This window comes from Salmo salar, chromosome ssa03 (genome assembly GCF_905237065.1).
Source record: "Salmo salar chromosome ssa03, Ssal_v3.1, whole genome shotgun sequence".
In the NCBI taxonomy this organism is placed as follows: Eukaryota; Metazoa; Chordata; class Actinopteri; order Salmoniformes; family Salmonidae; genus Salmo; species Salmo salar.
In genome coordinates, this window is record NC_059444.1 from 22466883 (window position 1) to 22489419 (window position 22537).

The 22537-nt window shown below is 42.3% G+C and overlaps 1 protein-coding gene across 2 annotated transcripts in view; it reads left to right on the top strand.

The window, feature by feature from the left end:
* LOC106599468 (receptor-type tyrosine-protein phosphatase N2) overlaps window positions 1-22537 on the top strand; it is a 151987-nt gene that overhangs the window by 101079 nt on the left and 28371 nt on the right. For both annotated transcript variants that reach the window (XM_014190720.2, XM_014190723.2), the window contains 2 exons: window positions 13088-13300; window positions 19553-19759. In XM_014190720.2, coding sequence (XP_014046195.2) covers window positions 13088-13300; window positions 19553-19759 — 420 coding nt within the window. The remainder of the gene's footprint in view (window positions 1-13087; window positions 13301-19552; window positions 19760-22537) is intronic.

Below are 22537 nucleotides of genomic sequence, written 5' to 3' on the forward strand. Positions count from 1 at the left end.
TCATGTAAAAAGAATATCAAGCTCAGAAACAAATCCTGGTTTCTTATCCCAACACCCTGTCCTGACATTCCCCTGTGTTGCTACTTTGTATGTGTGTGTGCCAAGCCATTACCATTGGCCACACTTCCTCAGATTAGCACTAATTAAACTGTGAAATCAGAGCCATTGCCTTAAGTCACTCTGTACACCATGAGACACCATGAGACATGAGCCAGGCTGGCTGGCCAGAGAAAGGGGTGGCAGGGGAGGGGATGGCTCAGGCTCAAGCACCCTGGCCCACTGCCACTCTCCCCTCCCTAACCATCAGAGACATGGGGTAATGTACAGTATGCGTCTCAAATGGCACCCTATTCCATATATAGTGCACTATGCTCGGGTCAAAAGTAGTGCACTATGTAGGGGATAGAGAGCCTTTTGGGAAGCAGACATAAGTTGCTTGCCTGGAGGACATTTTCAGTTGAGAGTGGGTCACATTGGTGTTTGGTGTTTGAGCGGTGGGGTGGGGAGGGTGCTGTGGGGGTGGGGAATATTGTTGTCATGACAATGACATGGGCCTGGTCCAGAGGGGGTGCAGCTAATGATGAATAATTATGCAAGCTTTTAATGTTTTCATTTTTTCTCTCCTTCCCATTGTGAAAAATTCGACCTCACCCCCTTCCTGACTTGTAGTGTTTAAAAAAACAAACATGACTTTGATAATGGCCACAAAATTGTTGTGAAAAATGTGCCACAATGTTACCCTCTGGCTGTGTAGCAGATTTTGTTACTAGTGCTCTCAGGTCTTCAGTGTTTATAAGTCACCCAGTTGTCTGTTTTCTTCTTCAACTAATGTGGCTGATAAAACACCACCAGAGCCACATTAACAACACTGTGAGGGTCGGGTGATGAATACATGTCTGTACCAAGGGGAAGGCCTATCCTATCTCAGTCACAGTACGAGAACGTTAAGTCAATATTCTATTCTCTTTCTTTGTTTCTGTAAATTGAATTATATTTTAGTTATTGTATCCCATGCTGTATTTCAGTGAGACTCTTATATCTTTACAATAGAATAGAATAACATCATTTTTCCTAAGGTTCTGTATAAAGTATATGACGAACAGCTGTAGAAGACCACCTCCACTGACAACAGCACATCCCCAGCTGGCCACCTGTAACATTATGCCGGTGAAATGTATGCTCTCAGAGAGCAATCCCATTCAGTGGATAAGCATTGAACATCCTGCTCACTTCATTTCAAGGTTTCTTCATTCACCCCGGCAGATACACAGGTGGTCAGTCAAAAGACACTGGGGAGAGAAAACGTCTCCTCCCAACAAAAACTGTTTTCAGAATTCTAATTGTGTTCGTAGCATGCATAGATCTTTTCAACATAGAGCGCCCATGCGCGCTTGCACACACAACTGAGAATGCCTCAGAGTCTCCTGAATGAATTGGCTCTCTTTGTTCCTGGCAGGCTGAGGGGATTGTGATAACAATAAGGTCCCTGACAATTCTAGGCTTTTTTACATCTGGTAGTTCTTTGCTTTATGATGCCAGACCTCAGTCTACTCAGTACCAGTCTACTACTCCTCCTCTTCTGGAGCCAGACCTCAGTCTACTCAGTACCAGTCTACTACTCCTCTTCTTCTGGAGCCAGACCTCAGTCTACTCAGTACCAGTCTACTACTCCTCTTCTTCTGGAGCCAGACCTCAGTCTACTCAGTACCAGTCTACTACTCCTCTTCTTCTGGAGCCAGACCTCAGTCTACTCAGTACCAGTCTACTACTCCTCTTCTTCTGGAGCCAGACCTCAGTCTACTCAGTACCAGTCTACTACTCCTCTTCTTCTGGAGCCAGACCTCAGTCTACTCAGTACCAGTCGACTACTCCTCTTCTTCTGGAGCCAGACCTCAGTCTACTCAGTACCAGTCTACTACTCCTCTTCTTCTGGAGCCAGACCTCAGTCTACTCAGTACCAGTCTACTACTCCTCTTCTTCTGGAGCCAGACCTCAGTCTACTCAGTACCAGTCTACTACTCCCCTTCTTCTGGAGCCAGACCTCAGTCTACTCAGTACCAGTCTACTACTCCTCTTCTTCTGGAGCCAGACCTCAGTCTACTCAGTACCAGTCTACTACTCCCCTTCTTCTGGAGCCAGACCTCAGTCTACTCAGTACCAGTCTACTACTCCCCTTCTTCTGGAGCCAGACCTCAGTCTACTCAGTACCAGTCTACTACTCCTCTTCTTCTGGAGCCAGACCTCAGTCTACTCAGTACCAGTCTACTACTCCTCCTCTTCTGGAGCCAGACCTCAGTCTACTCAGTACCAGTCTACTACTCCTCTTCTTCTGGAGCCAGACCTCAGTCTACTCAGTACCAGTCTACTACTCCTCTTCTTCTGGAGCCAGACCTCAGTCTACTCAGTACCAGTCTACTACTCCTCTTCTTCTGGAGCCAGACCTCAGTCTACTCAGTACCAGTCTACTACTCCTCTTCTTCTGATACTGTGTAGTGGCAGAATGTGCTAAGTAACTGCACCTTATCTGAGCTACTCATTTCTTACACTCTCATGCACTAGCAGTTTTTTCTATTAATTAAAATCCTACATTCTGGATACAGTTGATGATTATATAACCATGGGATAAGGGGTGTGACCGTAAGATGATCATTTGATTATTTATTTGAGAATTCATTATGAGAAAATAACTAGAATACCTAAGTGGCAGATTGAAGGGGTGGAGTATGTTTTCAGATGTAAATTAAAGCCTACCCTTTTTAGCCCCCTTTTTTTTAAAGGACTGATCACACTATTCTGTGACCAACCAAGGACTATGTGACCTGGGATGTGAAATCAAGCACACAGCATGAAATGCTCAATTTGGTGGAAATCCTGGAGACACCTGTCAGACTGCAGACAGAGCCTGAGCCCGGCCAGTCTCTCCAACACACACACACACACACACACACACACACACACACACACACACACACACACACACACACACACACACACACACACACACACACACACACACACACACACACACACGCACGCAGGCTGGTTATATGGGCTTGCTTGTCAAAAATGTTCCACCTTGTGAAGTGAGCGTACTCTGGTTAACAGCAATGTACTATATAGGGAATAGGGTGCCATTTGGGACGCCGCCTCTGTGTGGGCTGTCTGGACAGGTACAGCTTGAGCAGCGTGAAGAAGCACCCGGACTGCAGAGAAAATAGGCTTCCTTTGCTTGCTTATTCTCTCTGTGTCCAATCCTTTTCAATATCACTATAAATCCTCTCTGCCCTTATGAAGTGCCTCGTCACAGTTGGTTTTTCAGCAGCGAAGAGAGGATGTGGAGGCGAGGTGTTATAGGTGCATAATGGTGTACTGCAGCCTATGTTGAGGGGTTACGAAGGTTAACAATGGGCCTGGTCAAACGTAGTGGACTATATGGGGAATAGAGTGCCGTTTGAGACTCATCCAGGCTTTTGCTTTGCATGATTGTTTTGTTCAGAATACCAAGAGACTTTGACAGGTGGAGAGATTAGTTTGGTGGGCTGCTACTGAATTTGTGCTCTCAGCTTGGCAAAAGAAGTTGCACTTATTTTCCCCCATCTCTCATATCAAATGTATTGCCATAGCATCACGGACAAGAGAGGTCAGGGAACTTGCCGCAGTTGGTTTTATATTTGTACCTCATTCGGAGCGGAAGCTATGAAATCAATATAAATTAATACATTCCAAAACAACACTTTTTTAACTCCAACGATTAATCCACCATAGAGTCTTCTTGCTGTGTCCTGCCTTTTAAGATGCTGCTTAGAGGGAGAAAACCCCTGTAGTAGCCATCCTATCCTAATGGGGAGTGTTTGCATGCTGCTAAGGGGGAAATTAGATATTGGAGCTGTAAGCTGTAGCTGGCTGTGGCATCCTTTCTGTTTGTCCGAGTGTGGCCCGGTGCACAGTGAAAGGGCCCTGTTTTGTCCAAGAGCTGAGCCTGTCACCTCCAGCTGTCACACAGGGGAACAATGGACCAACGAACGCAAGAGTGGGGCCTGAATAGAAAGATAAACTGAAGCGTCCCACCAAGACTTGTCATCTGCATTAGACAGGATCTCCTTCTCTCCCCTATCTAAGTCTGCTTCCCAAATGGCACCCTGTTCCCTATGGACCCTGGTCAAAAGTAGTGCACTATATAGGGAACAGGGTGCCATTCAGGACACATACCTTCTTTAACTCTTTCTCTCCCTTCCACCGCTCCCATCGTCCCCCTCCTGGTTTCTCAGACCCAGCAACCCAGCCTTCCTTCCCCCATGTTTGCTGCAGCTGTTGCCCTACATAGGAGCAGTCCTTTCTGGTGCTAATAACTAATTACCAGTATTTGTTGATTGTTTTTTGGGGGGGATGTTTGTCCCTGTGTGTACTGTAGCGGAATAAGTCTCTGCTCCCTCTCTCTGCATATTGTGGTCTTTTGAGGATAGCAAATTGTGAGTCACTACTGCAGTGCATGGTCAATGCTGACACCTGCAATACCAAAAACCAGATACCTAGTTTTGTGTCTCAGCAGGACTGGCATAAGACAGCAAGAATGATGGTTGTCAGGTTTTACTTTTTATGATGGCATTTTTGGGGGGAGCAGGTGAATGTTAAAGGAGGATTTTCAACCCATAGATGTAAAACTAATTATATGGTTTCACCCCTTTACTTCCATTAATTTGGTTGTTCCACGAAATGAGTGCCTTTTGTGGTAGTGTAACTTGGTGAAAAAAAAGTTGACATTCTGTCATGAAGAGCACATGTTCAATTTAATAAAAAACATATTTTCCGATCTCAAGAGGTTAAATAAAAAAATACGATAGTAAGTGCCTACTAAGTGACATAACGTAACAGGGTTGACCGTAACAGGGTTGACGATGTAATCTTAAATCTGCTATAAATCCCCTTTTGACAGAGTGAATGGAAGCTTGTTGTGTGCAACAGGGTTGGGCAATTGAATGCAAGCTTCACAAAAAATGTGACATTGTAAAAAAATGTCTAGCCTGTCTATCTATGGGTAACAGGGTTGACATGTTATGGTTGACCCACAGTTTTCTGCCACAAAACACCAGAAAAGTGCTAAAAGAGTAGAACCAGCTCACCTACTTTTACACTATGATTTGACTATTAGATGTTCAATGTTTATTAAGAAGAAAAAAAAATGTAAGGAATAGTTTCACTATATATATTATTTTTACCTTAAAATGAATCACTAGTCACATGAAATAAATAATTAACTTCAGAAATGAATTTGTCAAAGCAACAAAAGAACTAGGGCTTTACAATGATGCAGAAAACTTGGAGAAATGTTGGTTGTTAAGGGGGTTAGAAATCTTCCTGGAAGTCACAGAGTGCACAGAAGGATTTGACACAATGCTTCATTTGTATTCATATTAAACATCAGATTTATTACATTTTCCATGCGGTCAATATTAAAGGGCACTTCATTTAATATAACAGGCATTTCAAATTCAATATTGGTGCACAATTTCGACTTAAAATATCAGAGGGATGCAGAACGCACTAATTTCGTGGAATGACACAATTAGTAATCATGTCCAAGAGGAAACAAAATAAATAGAAAGAAAGCCTAGTTTGGCTATTCCATAAGCTAACCCTAAACAATTTTATAAATGAGAGGCAAGCAATTGCGCAGGGACCATTCATATTCCCGACAAGCTTTTCAACAGCCAGCTCTGAGCTCTCCTCAAGCTTTCACCATGTTCACTGCACTGTCCACAACATGTGGAGGCATCACCATAGCAACCAGTGGATGTGACGTGATTTGTTACAGACACGGACTCAAGGACCGCTGAATATAAGGAGCCTCTCACTTTCTAGTCTTCCAAAGCGATAAAATCACCCACGGGCTTCTCCTTTCCACTGGAGCAGCTTTCAGCGTGCTGGTACAGCTGAGGCTTCTCTTACTTCTGAGTTTGTCGAGAGAGAAAAAAAATCTGTTGGTGTATTACATTGTTCTCCAAGCTTTCACCTCATTTGAGGAGTACGGAGCAGTGCAACCGCTGCGGTGTGTGCGCCTTTGTCACAGATGAAATTAATGGAAGAGAGAGGCAGTGAACTTTTGAAAGACGAAAGACCAGAGTCATTCATGCTGATGTCGCCGCCGCTGCTAGTGTCTGTGCATCGGCAGCCGTGTCGCGCGTGCCCTCAGATGGAATAGGGAATAGCTGAAGCTCAAGGAATCTCTGTCGCATCTCAACATGGATTTGGGTAAATACACGCTTATTGCAACACCACTTGGCTTCGCTTCTCTCCATCTCGAGATATCTCATGTTCAGCAGGCGTATGTTGTGTAGGGTATTGATCATCATTTTGATTGTGCTTTGAGATCATATGCTTTTCTATTAACGTATTTTGTTTTGTCATGCATAGGCTATAGCCTAGGATACTGCTCAATATAGATAATTGCGCAACATGCATTGCGTTTTTGTATTTCATATGATAACAATGCGTAATCCTCCTTTGGTAATACTGTATATTAATTAACCAAAGCCTGAAATCAAACAATAATATTTGTATTAATGTCTCTCACATTTCCGATCTATTTTGACAACACTTTTATAGCAATCAGAAGTTAGCGCGGTGCAGTACCTGGAGTTTACTTTACGCATCATGAAGATCTGATGGCTCACGGTTGCCAGGGGTGGACTGCATATTTCTGTAGCCTAGACAATCTAGATTTTTTATAAAAAATATTCATAACGTTATATTTATCGAGTTTATTTTTGTCTAGTCTATTCAGTATTTTCGGTATTCTGATACGTTGAAGTGAGCAGACCTGGTTGAATATAGAACAGTTATTATGCCTGCAATAGTGGCACTTCATGTTGTAATTTATGATAATTTACTTGTTTTAATGTTGTGTACATATAATTCATTTGGAGGACCATCATGAATCACAATATGAGTGTGCATAATATCAAAGTTGTATAGGTATGTTTGCCAGACAGAGATCCAAAGAACGGGATAAAATAGAAGTAACTTCCAGTAGAGTAGGGCTATATATATTTGATATTATGTGTGGTAAATTGTGTTACCAATTTATACACTCTTGAATTGTTAAATTGCTCTCTTGAAAAGTGGGCGTGGGTGTGTGTGTTTGCGCACACGCCTGTTTGCTGAAAGGTTTTGTAAATGGGGGTGAACTTTTCAAAGGCATTGTATTATCTGAGGTTAGGGAGAGATCATTGTTTCCTCACAAGTAGCTGGCTGGGAACAATAGTTAGGCGCCTCTCTCCCCCTGACCTTTTTTCAATGATTTTGAGTAAGCCAGAGCTGTAGAAATCCATCTGCCTTTTATCTAAGGGAGCCCCCTAATCCGTCATACCCCCTCACCAAGCCAACCAACATCCCTCAACTCAAGCCCTCTCTCTATGCCTTCTATTTCAAATGTAAGAATTGAAAAACATGTTGGATGGGATTTAGGAGGTCTCTAATTTTGCAAGAGAGAAGAAGAGACCTTTGTCTCAGTATGACTACGTTAAAATAAAGGTGAGAATAAAGAGCCCGTTACTCAAATCCACCTCTGCATTTGTATTGCCCATGTTTTTCTGCCCATTTCATTCAAACGTTTTAGTAACTTTATTTTGTATGTTTCGTTATAGAACAGAATCGTAACAGTTTTCTCTCATCATACTGTAAACCTGTAAAACCTATGGGTTGTATGGCAAAATACACTTGTCTTATATGGTGGCAATTTTGCAGCAATAATACATCTATTTGAATGAATTTATCTGCATGAATTGAATGGTTTTTAATTAAGTATCCTTTCTCTCTCTTTCTTGAGATTATTGCAGCCTATAGGATATTGTTTCTCTCAGGAGAATCGGTGTTATTTTGGGCAGACTCGCCTACATCTGATATGTGTTGAAATGAAAAGCTTGAACCCGTAGTGTGCAGCATCCATCCTTGACGGCTATGCTAATGTTTTTCTCCAATGCATGCTGAGGAGGAGCTGGGTATGTCAGGTGACGTTTGCCTGTGTGATATGGAAATTTGCAAGTACAATGACTTTAGGACAGATGAACAATAGACCTCTCGTCATAAAGGGAACTCCCTTCTCTTTTGCTCTCAGGCATTATTTTCAGTTTATTCTATATCTTTTTTTGCATTCCATTAAATATGGTTGAAACCAAATACTTGTTTCTTAAAATTGAGCTAGACAAATGTAAGTTAAAAACCCAACAGCAGCCTAAGTGATTTATATTATGTAAAACATTAGATGTCAGACTACAAATTATCTTTATATCAATCATATTTGTTTTCAAGGAAATGTGTGTCAATTCATGATTTAAAAATACATATATATTCATACTGGCACATATATTTTTTGTTAATCTATTTTTGACCAAACATAATTAAGAAATGCAAATGTTTCTGCATTTATTTCCATATATAATGTGATTCAGTCTTACACAGTCCTCTGTGCGTCAAGATGTTGCCATGTCATTTGATTGAAAGTGCTAAGCCTTTGGAGAGAGAGTAGGAAATTAAGGCCCTGGAGCGGCAGTATTAAAGAGAAGATTCTCTGTCTGTCCGTCTGTATGTCTGTCTGGCCTGCCTGGTCATCTCTATTCTATGTTGCTTTTGTACCGAATAAAAGGTAACACATTCTTTTGGTGTTCAATTTTATTTGTAAATGCATGAAGGAAAAAAATGTGGCCTTCAGGTAATAATCACACACACTGTATAGGCATATTTATTTGGAACATTCTCCTTCTGCAAGCTTTTTAATTATTATTATTATTATGTTTTTGCTCTATGCCACAGCATCTGGTTCTGTGGTTCTGCACCACAATCAGAACCTCAGCTCCTCATTTTTCATAGATGTGATTTAAAACGTCCCTACTTCACTGACAACCGCACCCAATGTTGATTAAGCAGGGGAAGTCAGGGATCATTTGTTTGAATCGAGAGAGGAGAGAGAGAGAGAGAGAGAGGCATAAGAAGGCAGCTATGAAGAAGAGAGTGAGTAAGTATTAGAAGCTAAAGCGTCTGTCCAGTGAGGAATGAGTGAACAGTTACAGATTTAAGACTAAATATGGCCATTACTATCCAAGCAAGATGCCATCAATCTTTCTCTATGAAATGTAATTTGACAAAACAAAAATACAAATGAAGTCATTTGATCTGTGTAAAAAATATATTTTGCAGAAGATCATTGGAATCAAAGCAAGTGTGTCATGCAGTTAAAATTTGTTATTAATGAGGGTGTTTACAATAAACATTCTGCTCAGTCCATTTTGCAATATTTCTGTAAGATACATCAGAGCGTTACATTCTTTTTTTCTCCCAGGGACTGAGAGAAGGTCAGTGGAAATAGAATGTTAAAAATCTTTTAGAATATAATCTTTAGAAATAATATAGTCTTTTTTTGGATTCTACCTCCCAGACTGAGAAATGCTAGTTTTCTTCATAGCACTGAGGGCCTTAGTGAGACAAGAGATAAGAGAGCTTTCCACTGTTTCCTTTTAACACCATCACATTACCATTCAACCAGGCTTTACAGTAGGACTTAATGCTCCCAGGCAAGTTGGACCCCACAAAGCATTGGGCAACTGTTGTCTCCCTTTGTGGGGCTTTCTGCGTCCATTCTTTCAAGGTGCTGAATACAGCCAGCTATGAATTAAATCAGGGGGAACAGATCTACACCGCTGAGTGTAGTGGTGGGGTACCCTGCTTCATAGCCTCACAACACAAGGCATTCCAGAACAATCCTTGTACAGCGCTCGTTGGCCGCCCCTTCCCTTCCACCCTTCCACCTCCCAGGGGCTTACACGTCTGTGACAGGCAGGCAGGCCCAAGCAGAGCCCATCTCACAGGCTATGTCCCAAATTGCACGCTATTCCCTATATAGTGCACTACTTTTGACCAAAGCCTTGGTCAAAAGTAGTGCTCATATAGGGAATAGGATGCCATTTGGGATGCCATCACAGCCTCTTTCAACACACATTTCCATTAACTGGGATGCAGACTGGTCCGGCCCTAATCCCAATGACCCGTGGCCTGCCACCGACCGACCAGGTTCCACCAGGCTTTTTCATTTTTTTTAGACCCACAATATTTGTTTGCCAGGTCTTTATGATGAAGAGATAAAAAGAGCCTTCACTAAATGAGGGCCTTGCATTTCTGCAATGTAATACAGGGTAGAAAATAGAATGTGGCACGCTGAATACATAGCATTACATTACTATTAGAACAAGATAATGAATAGCCTAGTGAGACATTTATAATTGTGAGAGAGAGGGGGGTTGGAAAATATATATTTTTTTGTAACACTACAAAGAGGATGTAAAAAAGAAGAAAAATTGGTTAACGAATTATTCCCATCTTGTAGCAAGCTGCAGAGAGTCAAGCCAAGCAACCAAGCCTTTCTCATTATTGATTTCCTTTGAAAATTCTGTAAAAAGGGGGAATTGTAGGTCTGGTAGTTGGGATTGCAATTTGCAGCTCTCGTCTCTTCATTCTTCCCCCTGCTCCGTATTGTTGCTAACATCATTTATGCTGTTTCTAATGAGAGATAATTATCAGGCTATTGTTGATTTACTGTGGCTGGGGCTGTGTCCCAAATGGCACTCTATTCCTTTTCCCAAATGGGATCCTAGAGACCCTGTTCAAAAGTAGTACACTATGAAGGGAATAGGATGCCACTTGGAATGCATCCCAGTTAGAATGGAGCAGGGCCATTATCCATAGATCACTGTCCTCTGAAATTAATTCCATGTAGCAGTAAGACAGTCTGCTTTTAATGAGTAACATAATGAATTTCCCTTCTCTAATATGTTTCTGTACATGTAAAGCTTTTTCCATATGTAGCCTATTTGAGTGTAGGTTTATATGGTGTTTTAATTTAGCACTCTGTATATTGTTGGGCTTTCTTCCTAGCAATGTACTGTGCAAAATGAAGTAGGTTGTTTCACATCCCAATGTTTGCTTTTAGATGTATTTTTCTTGGCAGTGGATTAAGTGCTTGACAGGTTGTAGCTACTCAACTAGTCATTGGCTACGAGTCACAGGTTCTACTGTTTGTAATGATGTGATAAGAAAAATACAGCAGGAAAACTATTGTGTCCAATGAAGCAAACAGTGGTTGCGTTACTGATTTCAAAATATATTATTTTATTCAATTTGTTCCTAAATAATCTATATTTTGTTTTTCTACTTGGGGAATTTACATATTTAGTGCACTATTACGCACAGATGATGGAACAAAAACATGATCAGATTTTTATCTGCAACATCGATGTGCATACTTACAGTTGAAGTCGAAGTTTACATACACCTTAGCCAAAAACATTTAAACTCAGTTTTTCACAATCCCTGACATTTAATCCTCGTAAAAAATTCCCTGTCTTATGTCAGTTATGATCACCACTTTATTTTAAGAATGTGAAATGTCAGAATAATAGTAGAGAGAATGATTTAATTCAGCTTTTGTTTCTTTCATCACATTCCCAGTGGGTCAGAAGTTTACATACACTCAATTAGTATTTGGTAGCATTGCCTTTAAATTGTTTAACTTGGGTCAAACGTTTCGGGTAGTCTTCCACAAGCTTCCCACAATAAGTTGGGTGAATTTTGGCCCATTCCTCCTGACAGAGCTTGTGTAACTGAGTCAGGTTTGTAGGCCTCCTTGCTCGCACACGCTTTTTCAGTTCAGCCCACAAATGTTCTATGGGATTGAGGTCAGGGCTTTGTGATGGCTTCTCCAATACCTTGACTTTGTTGTCCTTAAGCCATTTTGACACAACTTTGGAAGTATGCTTGGGGTCATTGTCCATTTGAAAGACCCATTTGCGACCAAGCTTTAACTTCCTGACTGATGTCTTGAGATGTTGCTTCAATATATCCACGTAATTTTCCTCCCTCATGATGCCATCTATTTTGTTAAGTGCACCAGTCCCTCCTGCAGCAAAGCACCCCCACAACATGATGCTGCCACCCCCGTACTTCACGGTTGGGATGGTGTTCTTCGGCTTGCAAGCCTCCCCCTTTTTCCTCCAAACATAACGATGGTCATTATGGCCAAACAGTTCTATTTTTGTATCATCAAACCAGAGGACATTTCTCCAAAAAGTACGATCTTTGTCCCCATGTGCAGTTGCAAACCGTAGTCCGGCTTTTTTATGGCGGTTTTGGAGCAGTGGCTTCTTCCTTGCTTTCAGGTTATGTCAATATAGGACTCATTTTACTGTGGATATAGATATTTTTGTACCTGTTTCCTCCAGCATCTTCACAAGGTCATTTTCTGTTGTTCTGGGATTGATTTGCACTTTTCGCACCAAAGTACGTTCATCTCTAGGAGACAGAACGCGTCTCCTTCCTGAGCGGTATGACGGCTGCGTGGTCCCATGGTGTTTATATTTGCGTACTATTGTTTGTACAGATGAACGTGGTACGTTCAGGCGTTTGGAAATTGCTCCCAAGGATGAATCAGACTTGTGGAGGTCTATAATTGATTTTTCTGAGGTCTTGGTTGATTTCTTTTGATTTTCCCATGATGTCAAGCAAAGAGGCACTGAGTTTGAAGGTAGGACTTGAAATACATCCACAGGTACACCTTCAATTGACTCAAATGATGTCAATTAGCCTATCAGAAGCTTCTAAAGCCATGACATCATTTTCTGGAATTTTCCAAGCTGTTTAAAAGGCACAGTCAACTTAGTGTATGTAAACTTCTGACCCACTGGAATTGTGATACAGTGAATTATAAGTGAAATAATCTGTCTGTAAACAATTGTTGGAAAAATGACTTGTGTCATGCACAAAGTAGCTGTCCTAACCGACTTGCCAAAACTATAGTTTGTTAACAAGAAATGTGTGGAGTGGTTGAAAAACAAGTTTTAATGACTCCAACCTAAGTGTATGTAAACTTCCGACTTCAACTGTATGTCCAACCAAAACATCAACATTTTTAGATAAAGAAAATGCGTGAAGTCTTATACCATCCTCTCATCATGTAATAATGTGTAATCCTCTCTCTCCCTCTCTCTTTCCCCCTCCTCCGCCCCCCCCCCCCCTCCGTCCCTCTCCGTCCCCCTACCTACAGAGAAGCCAGATAAACCAGATCCCTACCAAGTACAGCACAGCCGAGTCCACCAAGTACATGATCCTGACAGTGGTATCTATCCTGTGTATCGTGGCTGTGCTGCTGGCCTCCACTGTGGTCTACTGCCTCCGACACCGCTCTCACCACAAGCTCAAGGAGAAGCTCACCAACCTGGGAACAGACACAGGCAGCGATGCTACCTCCACCTATCAGGTAAGAGGATATATGTCAGACTTTAGTTCGTCTTTATTTCAATGTCTGCGTCCCAAATGGTACCCTATCCCTATGGGCCCTGGTCAAAAGTAGTGCACTATTTAGTGAATAGGGGACCAGTTGTGACGGACGCCAAAAAATCCAGATGACTTGATCTGTGTGGTCTTGTTTTTTCATTGATGAAAACGGAGGATCTCAGTGTATTTTACATTGTTTTGAGTGTGTGCACTTGTTAATTAATCTACTTGGATTGTATAATAGATACATTTTATGTGGTGTAATTTACATCTGTATTTGACATTTTTCTTACTGTGGAGTAGATTCCATTCCATTCTGAGTGTTTGGGAATTGGGAAAATGTAAAATGATATGAACCCAACAGGTTTGCGGGTGGCAGTGTTTGTCTGTGCTGGAAATCATTTAAATTCCACTCTCTAACTGGCGTAATTATCCAACGGCCTACAAGTCCAATTAATATAATACAATATTAAGTGCCTTTTTAAGGAAAGAGTTAGATTTACATTTCCACCACTGACCATTTCTCCCTTATGTTTTTAAATGAGGGCAGTCCGGTGAGCAGTGATTTAAGAATGCCCTTCTCTTTAGTATTTACATTTTACTGTAGGTGCGTTTCTCACGTCATTCTTATTTCAATAAATAATACCAGTGTAGGGTATTCAACTTTGTTTCAATCTGCATTTACATTTTAGTCATAGAGCAGACACTCTTTTCCAGTGACTTACAGTTAGTGCATTCATCTTACGATAGCTAGGTGGGAAACAACATATCTCAGTCATATTAAGTACATTTTTTCTCAGTAAAGTAGCTATCAGCTAAGTCAGTGCTAGTAGAGAAAAGCCAAGTGCTAGTGTTAGTTCACGAAAGGCAAGGGTGTTAGTTGTTTTTGGGGCTTTTCTTTCAGGGAGGGGGGGATGGGGGTGTGTCGTGGGATTATTTAAGATACTCATTGAAGAGGTGGTGTTTCTACTTTGAAATATATATGTTTTACTGTGACATTATAGGATGTATTTCATATTAACCAACAAGGTGGCTGGATAGTTTTATTAGTCTTAAATCATTTTCATGATCCACTTACTGCTGGGCTCCTGCACATTTCCACTTAATTAATGTTTACTGTGCCTTTACACAATTCCAGTAGGAGTCACTGGCTTTTCCTAATGCATTTACCACCTTGGCCATGCAACTAAAACGCAAATATTTTAAGTGTGTGTGTGTGTGTGTGTGTGTGTGTGTGTGTGTGTGTGTGTGTGTGTGTGTGTGTGTGTGTGTGTGTGTGTGTGTGTGTGTGTGTGTGTGTGTGTGTGTGTGTGTGTGTGTGTGGCCCAGTAGCAGGGGACTCTTTAGAGCTACATGCAATTAAAGCAGAGGGGTAGCAGCGGGCAGCCTGACACACACAGATTCTCACAGCCTTGCTGCATGCTAATGACCCAGACCCTGGGTGCGTCTGTCTGAGGCCATGCTCACACACACTTACACACGTCTATATACCCCCACACACAACGCTCCCGTTGCGTTAGTGTCCAACCAGCTTTCTGTTTATCACAGAATCCTCTGAGCCTTCGCTAGGTCTCCAAGTTGTCAGGCATATTTTCCTGTGTTGTGAAAGTATGATGTTGACACTGAGAGAGAAAAGCTTGATTGACAGGCCGCCTGTCGTACCTGAGTGCTTGCTGTTGGCTTTCATCTTGGGGGATATTGTGGATGATACCTCTCTGTCAGTCTCCTTCTCCCTTGATAGCCAAGCGAGACATGGGAACTGCCTGTCATACTGTTGAACAGTCTACTGAGGCTTATGTTATCCTTCTCTGGCCTTCTTCCTCTGTCCTCCTCCCTCTCACTCCTCTCTCTCTCTGCCCAGCCACCCACCCACCCACCCTCTCTCTCTGCCCAGCCACCCACCTCTCTCTCTCTCTCTCTCTCTCTCTCTCTCTCTCTCTCTCTCTCTCTCTCTCTGTCCGTCTCTCTCTCCATTTCCTCTCTCTTTCTGTCTCTCCACCACATTGTTCCAGAGGGTTTGCTTGTTTGATTATTTGTTTTAGCATGAAGGCAAAGCGGTGAGAATGGCCCCTACATTTGTTGGAGGGCATGCAAACCCTGTGCTGTTGTAGCGTTGCTACCCTCTGCCACCCTCCCTATTAGCACTCTATTATAGATGGCCTACATCCCAAATGGCACCCTATTCCCTATATAATGCACACATTTGGGCCAGAGCCCAATGGAATAGCGTTCCATTTGAGACTCAGCTATGGACTGGTGTTGGAGGCTCGCCCACACTGGCCAGGGTGATGTATGGATGCTTCACAAATGGTACCATAATCCCTATTTTGTGCACTGCTTTTGACCAGAGCCCTATGGGAATAGGGTGCCATTTGGGACACATTTGGGAGTCACATGACTCATAGGCCTCTTGTGTCTTTGTCCATTTTTTAAATGTTATATTATGTCAGGCCAGACTTTGTTTTGTGAGATAGCTAGTGCTTTCTGTATCATCAGAACCAAACCAATTGGAATACATTTCCATCATGAAACATTTTTCTTCATTTCTACAATGTACGCTTAAACAAAAAAAATCTGTGTTCAATTCCAGATTTGTGTGTGAGAAATATAACATAACACAGCCATAGCTTGTTTTCTAACATCATTTGGAAGCATGAATAATGAAACATGAAACATCGTCTGGCTCACACTGGAGAACAGATGTATCTTTTGACGAAGGGTTTTTGTTTTCAACATTCCTCCACATCCTACAATACAACATGGTGATCAACCATATACAGTATAACAGACTGGCCCCAGGGTTGCGTCTTAAATGGTACCCTATTCCCTACATATTCCCCCTTGGGCCCTGGTCAAAAGCAGTGCACTCGAAAAGGAATATGGTGCCATTTGGAATGCAGGGGCATAAATTGCTGATTAAGTGTATAGATGAAAATCAATAACCCATAAATTAAGATATATCTGAACTGCATCTCAAATGGCACTCTATTCCCTATATAGTGCACTACTTTTGACCAGGTTTTGATCAAAAGTAATGCACTATATAGGGAATAGGGTACTATTTGGGACGCTGTTCATTTCTCCATTGCCTGGGCAGTGCCATACTGAAGCTGTAAATAATGTGTTATTCAATGTAAACCCGACCTTGGTGGAACGTTTTTCTTTTTTTCTCCTCGCCTGGTTCATTTGGGCTTTTTGCAGGCAGCTAATTGAATATCTCAGGAGAGGCCATTTTCATATGGGGCTTTTTTTATTAGAACTTTTAACTGGTACAAAGTTCAGCATGTAGAGTTGTTTCAATGTGAATGTTAGAGCGTGCAGTAACACTGTGGCTGTCTGGCTGGCTGTAATGGGGTTGTAGCAGGGGGATGGGGGAGAGGCAGGCCCTCCCTGGTGGCTGCGGGGACAGATAAGCGAGCTGGCTGGCAGACAGACAGACAGGCAGGGAGATAGATGGTCAAGCAAGCAGATAGACGGTCACGCAGGCAGGCAGACGGACAGATTTTTGCAGGAATTTAGTGGTAATAAGCTACTAGACTTATAGCATGTTAATAGAAATATGACTAGCTGGATTCCTGTATTTTTCGATACCGTTGCAGATATTGTGTGTGCTTCCGCTGAAGCAGAGTGTAAGCACACAGTATACCCTTACCAGTTAATGGTACTAAGTGTATGGGTGCTGGTAAAACACAGACAGACCTAATTGCCATGGTTATGGTTTAGACGACAGACAATAGATCGAGGTCAGAGGGAGAATGAGGAGTAGTGAGATAATGAAGGGATGGTGAAATGACTTGTGTTGTCACTCACAGCAAATGTTAATCATGATTATCTCTCTCCTAATGACTGGAGCATGTGTAGCTAGACGTCCTCTGACATTAGCTAGGCTACATCACTGCTACCCCAACAGAAATCCTCGCTCAGCTGTGACTGAGAAAAAGCATCATTTGAACTGATTATTAGAGAAAATGTCATTCCATCGTCTGTCTCTGGCTCACACTGGAGAACAGATGTATCTTTTGACGAAGGGTTTTTGTTTTCAGCATTCCTCCACATCCTACAATACAACATGGTGATCAACCATATACAGTATAACAGACTGACACCAGGGTTACGTCTTAAATGGTACCCTATTCCCTATATATTCCCCCTTGGGCCCTGGTCAAAAGTAGTGCACTAGAAAAGGAATATGGTGCCATTTGGAATGCAGCCCCAGATCATGAAGCAGAGAAAAATAATAATTTGAACACATTGTCTTAGAGAAAATGTAATAACTATTTCAGCATTCCTTAAATATTCCTCTAATAATATTTCAGTATTACTGAAATAACAGGTTGAACACATGCTCGAATTCAAAATACTAAAATTACTCTACAGAAGGGCCTTTTATGTAGGCCTTTTGTATTTTCATTAGACGTGCCAAGCCACCAACATCATGTAAGCTGATAGTATGCAAACTGTAAATGTTAATGTGCGCATTAGCAAAAATTATATGACATCAGTCAAACCCTCATTGATTGTGAATGTGCAATCCCAAAGGTAGTGTATAATAGTGACGTAAATTTAGCGACGGCAGCCGTTTCCTTGGAGATGGTCATTAACATGGTCATTAACACCAAAACCGCTTGGAAGCAAGAAGCAGCCTATGACGCCTTAGGAACATCTAAACTCAGCAAAAAAATAAACGTCCTCTCACTGTCAACTGCGTTTCTTTTCAGAAAACTTAACATGTGTAAATATTTGTAAGAACATAAGACTCAACAACTGAGACATAAACTGAACAAGTTCCACAGTCATGTGACTAACAGAAATGGAATAATGTGTCCCTGAACAAAGGGGGGGGGGTCAAAATCAAAAGTAACAGTCAGTATCTGGTGTGGCCACCAGCTGCATTAAGTACTGCAATGCATCTCCTCCTCATGGACTGCACCAGATTTGCCCGTTCTTGCTGTGAGATGTTACCCCACTCTTCCACCAAGGCACCTGCAAGTTCCCAGACATGGGGGGAATGGCCCTAGCCCTCTGATCCAACAGATCCCAGATGTGCTCAATGGGATTGAGACCCAGGCTCTTCGCTGGCCATGGCAGAACATTGACATTCCTGTCTTGCAGGAAATCACACACAGAACGAGCAGTATGGCTGGTGGCATTGTCATGCTGGAGGGTCATGTCAGGATGAGCCTGCAGGAAGGGTACGAGGTGAGGGAGGAGGATATCTTCCCTGTAACGCACAGCATTGAGATTGCCTGCAATGACAACAAGCTCAGTCCGATGATGCTGTGACACACCGCCCCAGACCATGACGGACCCTCTACCTCCAGTTCGATCCCGCTCCAGAGTACAGGCCTCGGTGTAACGCTCATTCCTTCGACGATAAACGCGAATCCAACCATCACCCGCGACTTGTCAGTGAAGAGCACTTTTTGCCAGTCCTGTCTGGTCCAGCGATGTTGTTGCCGGTGATGTCTGGTGAGGACCTGCCTTACAACAGGCCTACAAGCCCTCAGTCCAGCCTCTCTCAGCCTATTGTGGACAGTCTGAGCACTGATGGAGGGATTGTGCGTTCCTGGTGTAACTCAGGCAGTTGTTGTTGCCATCCTGTACCTGTCCCGCAGGTGTGATGTTCAGATGTACTGATCATGTGCAGGTGTTGTTACACGTGGTCTGCCACTGCGAGGAAAATCAGCTGTCCGTCCTGTCTCCCTGTAGCGCTGTCTTAGGCGTCTCACAGTAGGGACATTGCAATTTATTGCCCTGGCGACATGAGCAGGGACCCTGGGCATCTTTCTTTTGGTGTTTTTCAGAGTCAGTAGAAAGACCTCTTTAGTGTCCTAAGTTTTCATAACTGTGACCTTAATTACCTACCGTCTGTAAGGTGTTAGTGTCTTAACGACCGTTCCACAGGTGCATGTTCATTAATTGTTTATGGTTCATTGAACAAGCATGGGAAACAGTGTTTAAACCCTTTACAATGTAGATCTGTGAAGTTATTTGGATTTTTACTAATGATCTTTGAAAGACAGGGTGCTGAAAAAGGGACATTTATTTTTTGCTGAGTTTATTTTTTAAACAGCCTATTAATAATCAATTTAATGTATACCATAAAAATACATTGTTTCTGTATAGGTAGGTCTTAAGAAACATTAGGATATGAAAAACATGTATTTCACGGAATAAGTGAGTTTACTTTGTTACTGTGCTCATAGTCTACCCATGTCCCTCCTTCTGCTCCTAGGAGCTGTGTCGTCAGCGGATGTCGGTCAAGCCGCCGGCGGAGCGTCCAGAGCCGATGCACAGTGTGTCATCACGGCTCAACAGTGTGTCGTCCCAATTCAGCGACGGGGGGCCCATGGTCAGCCCCTCGGCACGAAGCTCCACCTCTTCCTGGTCTGAGGAACCCGTCCATTCCAACATGGACATCTCCACTGGACACATGATCCTGGTAAACATCACTATATCCTTATTTCTGTCTGACTGTTTGTCTGTCTGTCTGTGACTGGTTGTCTGTCTGTCTGTCTGTCTGTCTGTCTGTCTGTCTGTCTGTCTGTCTGTCTGTCTGTCTGTCTGTCGTTGTGTCTCATCTCTCTCTCTATCCCATCTGTCTTTCTTTTTCTTTCTCTCTCGCACAGTCTCTTTCTTGCTCTCCTCCTACTCCATCTCTCTCTCTCTCTCTCCGGCACCATCTCTATTTGTTTCTATTCATCTCATTACAGCCACATTTCCATGAGCTGGCTTGTTCCACATGTCTTCTTTTCCCACAGATTAAAATATCCATTGATTCTGAAAAACTCAGTCTACCATCATTGCAATACATAGCTATTCTTCACATAACTCTGTCCTCCTGCTCTGAGTCTACATGCATCATATGCTTCTCACAGTGATAGAAGGGCCCTGGGATGTGTTCAATTGGCATGAAGCTCTTAATTGCCCCTGAGATTTACGCTGGGAGTGTATGAGACACACAGACATGCACATGAACGCACACACACAACGGTTCACCCTCTGTCTGGCTGTGCTATTCTGACTGACTGGCAGTGAGTGGAGCAGCAGGGTAATGTGAGAGAAAGCTCTGTGAGCTTCAGTACCTTGGACAACTCCCTGGCAGCAGATAGTAACATGTGCTGCTACTCAACTGAGCCCATTTTCAACGGATCGGCCAAATTGTTTGTCCCGTCCTCCCACGTACGCCAGTTTAAATATGAGAATGAACTGGGCCATGAGGCCGTCATTGGAGAGGTTCTGTTCAGTGTTGATGATACTGGGCCTTTGGTGGGTTGGTACATATTGGAGCCAGCCAGGGCAGGGAAGCAAAGGCAAATTACCCAGGAGGTGTGAGCCACGATCCCTGCCTTCCCACTGCCGACTGTGCCCCTGGCCCCACCCCCCATCCTGAATACCCTGCTTCATTACATACTGCAAGAGACTGGGGCAGATCCAGGGGCACGCCTCTCTCTTCTCCTGCAATTAATCCCCCCTCTCCTCTCTCTCTCCTCCTCCCCCTCTCCTCTCTCTCCTCCTCCCCCTTTCCTCTATCTTCTCTCCTCTTTCTCTCCACTCACTCTCTTCTCTTCCCCCTCTCCCCCCCCCCCCCCCTCTCTCCCTCCCCTCTCTTCTCTCCAGCCCATTTTCATCTCCTCACAGGGGGTCCCTCTTTCACAGCTGAACTGTCTCTGTCTTAGAGATAGAACTACAACTACAGGCCAAATGCAGTCAACAACAACTGCAATTGTGATCCAGTAAAATCAAAATATTGCCATCTTCTTGGTAGAGAAGGGTTGATGTTTCCCTTTTTTGTTTTTCCTGAAGCTTTCAGGTCAAGGGATACTTTTTCTTTGTTCAGTACTGTGTGTGATAAGCTTTTAGTTGATACGTTGTTAGTAGTCAGTATTTTAGTTTATATGTTTTTGTGGTCTGTATTTTAGTTGAAATGTTTTTAGCAGTCTGTATTTTAGTTGAAATGTTTTTAGCAGTCTGTATTTTAGTTGATACGTTGTTAGTAGTTTGTATTTTAGTTGATACGTTGTTAGTAGTTTGTATTTTAGTTGATACGTTGTTAGTAGTTTGTATTTTAGTTGATACGTTGTTAGTAGTTTGTATTTTAGTTGATACGTTGTTAGTAGTTTGTATTTTAGTTGATACGTTGTTAGTAGTTTGTATTTTAGTTGATACGTTGTTAGTAGTTTGTATTTTAGTTGATACGTTGTTAGTAGTTTGTATTTTAGTTTATATGTTTTTTGTGGTCTGTATTTCAGTTGATACGTTGTTAGTAGTTTGTATAGTACTTTATATGTTTTTAGTAGTCTGTATTTCAGTTGATATGTTTTTAGTGGTCTGTATATATTCCAAACACCATAGCAATTCTTATGGACATCAACACTGAAGTCCATAATGCCCTTTCTTAAAAGTGATTGTTCATCTAGCCAAAATAAATGTTCTGAGTAGTTTCCTCAGACATATCATATGACCAGAGTCAGACCAGCACTATTCTGAAATGATATTGAGTTTTCACAAGCAGTACAGAATGACAGTACCAACAGTACGAGCTGCATACTTACAGTACATTGTAGAGTGATTAAAACTGTGGGTGTCAGAAAAAAGCATAATTGCTTACTAAGTTTTTTACACTCAAAATTAATTGCCTTCTGTAAAGCTGCAAATCCCACAACATCATGATCCCCGACTGATTTTAATTTGAGAAATGGCTTGCACCATCTTATCTATGTTAATGTATTACTTTTTCCCATGTGACTTGTTCAGAATATGACTTCATACAGAGACTTGGCTGTGTCTTAAGCGGATTAACTTGCCCTATATATAAAGCACATTATCTTGTCTTTTGTTGTTGGCCCAGTAAGTGTTATAGATTATACTGCTTGGAGTCTATATAGATTAGGGGTTTGCGAAGCCGCTAAGTCGGAAGTTATTTTGAGTGTGAGGGTGTGTGCTGAGGTGTAATTTGGAGTGTTGATTTACACCACAATGTCGCAGGCACAATGTGTATATGAAGTAATATGTTGTTTAATCACTTTAATACAGGACAGTGTCAGAGGAAAAGCCTATCGGGAGCATTTATGTTGGAAAGCACAATATGTGTTCAGGAGCAGGTCTTAATCTTCCATGATACCCCCTATTCTATGGCTGTGTCCCAAATGGCACCCTGTTCCCTTTATATTGCACTCTCTTTGATGGGCTCTGGTCAAAAGTAGTGTCATCTGGGACA